This window comes from Myotis davidii, unplaced genomic scaffold, assembly GCF_000327345.1.
Source record: "Myotis davidii unplaced genomic scaffold, ASM32734v1 scaffold750, whole genome shotgun sequence".
NCBI classification, from domain to species: domain Eukaryota; kingdom Metazoa; phylum Chordata; class Mammalia; order Chiroptera; family Vespertilionidae; genus Myotis; species Myotis davidii.
In genome coordinates, this window is record NW_006282814.1 from 360,831 (window position 1) to 365,972 (window position 5,142).

Below are 5,142 nucleotides of genomic sequence, written 5' to 3' on the forward strand. Positions count from 1 at the left end.
GATAAAAGCACTCAGGAAAGGAAACTAGGAATGCACTTCCTCAATATGATAAAGGCAGATATGCATATCTAAAAAACACATAACTAATATCATATTCAATGGTAAAAGATTTAAAATTAGAAACAAGACAAGGATCCTTGCTTTTGCCACTTCTATTCAAAAGGTCTAGCCAGAGAAATTAGGCAAGAAAAAAATAAGTAAAAGCAACAATATTGGAAAGGAAGAGTAAAATTATCTCTATGCAGAGGTGACATGATCTTATGTGTAGATGACCCTAAAAATCCACCAAAAAAATTGTTAGAGCTAATTCATAAATTTAGAAAAGTTTCAGGGCACAAAATCAGTTTTATTTCCATGCATGAATGATGAATAATCTAAAAAATAAATTAAGAAAACAATACATTCACAATAGTATAAATAAGAATAAAATTTAGGGGTAAATATAAGGAGTTGAAAGAGTAACACATTGAAAACTAAAAAACATTGCTAAAAGAAATTAAGAAAGACACAAATAAAGTATCCCATGTTTATGGATTGAAAGACTTAGTATTTTTAATACTTTAATACTACCCAAAGTGATATACAGATTCAATGCGATCACTATTAAAGTCTCAATGGCATTTTTTCAAAAAAATAAATAAACCATCCTAAAGTACATGTGCACGCACATACGCACACGCATACACACACCCCATTAGGATTCTCGAGGGATGGCAAATAACCAAAATAATCTTGAAAAAGAAACACAAAGTTGGAGGACTTACACTTCCTGGTTTCAAAACTTACCATAAAGCTACAGAAATCAAAATAGTATGATACTAGCAAAAGGACAGACATATAGACCAATGGAATAGGATAGAGAATACAGAATTTGCCTTTGCACATATGGTCAACTGATTTTCAGCAACGGTGCCTGGTCCATTCAATGGAGAAAGGACAGTCTTTTCAACAACTATTGCTAGGAAACTGGATATCCACATACAAGAGGATGGATTAAAGGGATAAACATAAGAACTAAAATTATTAAACTCCTAGAAGGAATCACAGAGGAATCTCCATGACATTGGATTTGGCAATGATTCCTTGGATATGACACCAAAGACAGAGGCAACAAAAGAAAAAAATAAATTGTCTTCATGAAAATTAAAAACTTTTGTGCATCACAAGACACTATTGACAGAGTAAAAAAGCAACCCACACAATGACACAAAATATTTGCAAAGCATATGTCTGGTAAGGTATTAATCTCCAGAATACAGAACTCCTAAAACTCAGCAACAAAAAAAGCAATGCTATTTTAAAATGGGTAAAGGACTTGCATTGTTATTTTTCCAAAGAAGATATAGAAATGGCCAATAAGCACATGAAAACATTTCAACATCACTAATCATTACAGAAATGCAAGTTAAAGCTACAATGAGATACTATACTTCATACCCATTAGGATGGCTACCATTTAAAAAAGAAGACTATAGGAACTATTGACAAAAATGAGGAGAAACTGGAACCTCTGTGTATTGTTGGTGGGAACATAAAATGGTTCAACCACTGTGAAAAACAATTTGGCAATTCCTCAAAAAATTAAAAATAGAATTACCATGCGATCTAGTGATTCCATTGCTGGGTATATGCCCCAAAGAACTCAAAGCAGGGTCTCAAACATGTTCATAGCAGCATTATTCAAAATAGCTAAAAGGTAGAAGCAATCCAAGTGTCCATGGATGGATCAATGAATAAACAAAATGTGGTATATACACATGGAGTATTATTCAGCCTTAAAAAGGAAGGACATTCTGACACATTCTACAATATAGATGAACCTTGAGAGCATTATGCAAGATAAAATAAGCCAGTTATAAATGATAAACACTGTATGATTCCACTTATATGGGGACTGGACCTAGAGTTGTCAGATTCATAAAGACAGAAGGTAGACGGAGGTTGCCAGGGGCGGGGCTCCTACAGGGAGCTATTTTCAATGGGTACAGAATTTTAGTTGTGCAAGATAAACCAATTTTGGAGAGGGATGGTGGTGATGGTTGAACAACAATATTAATGTATTTAATGCCAATGAACTAGCACTTAAAAATGATTAAGATGGAAAATGCTGTTACATGTATTTCACCACAATCTTTAAAAATTAGGGGAAGGAATGAAGTTCTAAAACATGCTAAACACGAATGCACCTTGAAGACACGAAGTGGAGGAAGCCAGATGGAAAGGACGATGCCATGTGGCTCCACGTCCAGGAGGTGCCAGCTGTGCGCACGCACGGAAGCAGGAAGCAGGATGCAGAAGGGGAGTTACGGCTGGGCAGCCAGAGGCCGGAGCAGGGCTATTTCTGATGAGCTGCTCGTGTCTGGGATAATGAAGATGGTCTAGATGTGGGCAGTGTGATGGCGGCACAACATTGTGAATATTCTTTTTTTAAAAATATATTTTATTGATTTTCCACAGAAAGGAAGGGAGAGGGAGAGAGAGTTATAAACATTGATGAGAAAGAAACATCGATCAGCTGCCTCCTGCACACCTCCCACTGTGGAGGTGCCAGCAACCAAGGTACATGCCCTCGACCGGACTCGAACCTGGGACCTTTCAGTCTGCAGGCCGACGCGCTATCCACTGAGCCAAACCGGTTAGGGCCGAATACTCTTAATGCTACTGAATCACACACTCAAAATGATTAAATTGGTAAATTCTGTTATTTAGATTTATCACAAAAAATAATAAAGAAACAAACAAACAAAACCGTTAGTAAGAATCTCAGCCATCTGAGCAGCAGGATTAGCAGCTGAGGGAGGGCGAGCCGGGGCCCAGGCTGAGCAGCGTGGGGTCAGCGGCGGAGCGGACGGCCTGTCCAGGTACGGGCTCCGCAGGGCCCGGGGCCACGGTAAGGGTCTCAGCTCTGCTGCAGAATAAGGGAGAATGGACGTGAGGAGTCAGACTGACAGAGGTGTGCCTGCCAGGAGGTGCTGCTGGCGCCAGGAGAGAAGTAAGCACGGCTCAGGCTGGGACTGGCCGCCTGAGGGAATGGAAGAGGCGGGCCTCCGTCCTCCACGCAGCAGTGACCAAGACTGACAGCCTCGGTCGGACGGCCAGTCCCGCGATGTCTAACAAACTGAAATCACTAAAGTTTGATCTCATCAGTTCAATTAGGCAAAAAACCCCAACAAAACAAAACAAAACAAAACAAATAAATGGTTAATACAAAGATCACAAGGAAATTAATAACTATAGTATTTAAAATCATCGTGGAAATTGCAAATATTTTGAACTGAAAGTCAAAGAAAATGCTACTTGGGGCTGCAGCAAAAATAATTAGAGGGACTTTCGCAGCCGAAAGCCTGTGCTATAGAGAAAAAAGGCTGCAAATCAATGAACTGCACATCTCAAGAAACTTTCTAGAACAAAAATGACAACCCAAAGATAGAAGGAAAGAAATAATAAAAGGAAGAAATTCATGAAACATACAATAATGAATATCATCAGAGCCAAGGAGAGTTCCTTGAAAAGGCGAATGTCGTTCATAAACCCTACAGCAGTGATGGGAACCTTTTGAGGTCAGTGTGTCAGCATTTTAAAAAACCCTAACTTAACTCTGGTGCCGTGTCACATATAGAAATTTTTTGATATTTGCAACCATAGTAAAACAAAGACTTATATTTTTGATATTTATTTTATATATTTAAATGCCATTTAACAAAGAAAAATCAACCAAAAAAATGAGTTCGCGTGTCATAGGTTCGCCATCACTGCCCTACAGAAAGGGACTGTGCACAGCTGCCTCGCTGCAGACCGGGGGAGCGGTTATGAACTTTAATGCCAATTAAATTGAAAACTTCGATAAATTTAGAGAAGTACCAACTGCTAGAAAAGCAGAGTTTAACAGAAAGAGAACCTCCACATGGTACTCAAACTATAAAAGAAATGGAATCCATTAACGGAACCTTACCCTCATGGGATGGAGGCCTGGGATAACAAACAGCAAAAAGTCCATCACAGCCTGCAGGCAGGAGGCACACGGAAGGTCACTGCAGAATGTTAAACTGTCCCATGTGTTTGAAATTTTTCAAAATAAAAGGTCATAGGAGAACCTTCCCACACTCAAAAAAGAACTTCCAGCCCAGACAGTGTCCCCAGCGAACTTTGCTAAACATTTCAGAAAGAGCACATCTTGCAGAAACTCCCCCAGAACACGACGAAAAGGGAGCGCTCCCCGGGCAGCCCCGACACAGCACGCATCCCGCGACAAGGTCAGCCAACAGCTCCCTGTCCTGCCCACCTGCTACGGGGATACCCGAGCCCAACAAGGGGTGCCCCTGAGGGCAGTGTGCAGGCCCCCTACATCTCTAGCCTGAGGTCACCAGACCCGGAGCAGCCCACCTAGATGTGCCCATGCCAGGCTGCAAGCTGCTGCTCTGCTGAAATCTGAGGTCCCAGCCCGGCTGCCATCCTGTCCCCTTGACCCCGGCACGCCCCACTTACAGCCCGAATCTCGCCGGAGGCCGGGGGCCAGCCAGCTGTCACCTCCATGTCGTGCAGCTTCTGCGTCTGCTTCAGCTGGTTGAGTGACGGCTTCAGCTGTGGAGCCCCGGCCGTCTGGCTGGCCCACTGGTCCACCAGTCTGTGCAGGTCATCCGTGAACGTGCCCTTCTTGTTGTTGCTGTTGTTCACCTGCGCTTGGGCGTGCAGGGCAGCGGGAGGGCCCGGCTCGGGGCCTGGGGCCAGGCTGCTGGTGGAGGACCCTGGGGAGGTACACACAGGCAGCGTTGGCGGCCTCGCCACCAGCAACAGGGCCAGCTGCATCACCCAATGGTCTCGCGCAGGCCAGGCAACACCTTGCTTCAGGAGATGGTCTGATCAGGAACCCACGTGCCCACTGTGGGCGTGGTGAAGCGCTTCCGCAGGCCACAGGGGCCTGGGCCGTCCCCCCCTCATCAACCAGCAGGCGCAGGGCCCGCTGCCGCAGCCTCAGGCAGCGTCCACTCTGTGCCCGCGCTGCGCGGCCTGCCAGACTGGGAGAGCTCGGGAAGGAAACTCCTGGTGCAGATGGGAGGCAGCCTGTTGGGGCCCTGCACGCTCAGCTCTGTCATTAGGACGCCAGGGGCTGCTCGGGGCACACAGCTGCTGCTGTGGGTGGGT

At 44.3% G+C, this 5,142-nt stretch overlaps 1 protein-coding gene across 1 annotated transcript in view; it reads right to left on the bottom strand.

Moving 5' to 3' along the window:
- Positions 1-5,142, bottom strand: part of WNK2 (WNK lysine deficient protein kinase 2) — a gene marked incomplete at its 5' end in the record, with an annotated part of 154,305 nt that overhangs the window by 13,278 nt on the left and 135,885 nt on the right. The window contains one exon of the mRNA XM_015561175.1: positions 4,486-4,745. Coding sequence (XP_015416661.1) covers positions 4,486-4,745 — 260 coding nt within the window. The remainder of the gene's footprint in view (positions 1-4,485; positions 4,746-5,142) is intronic.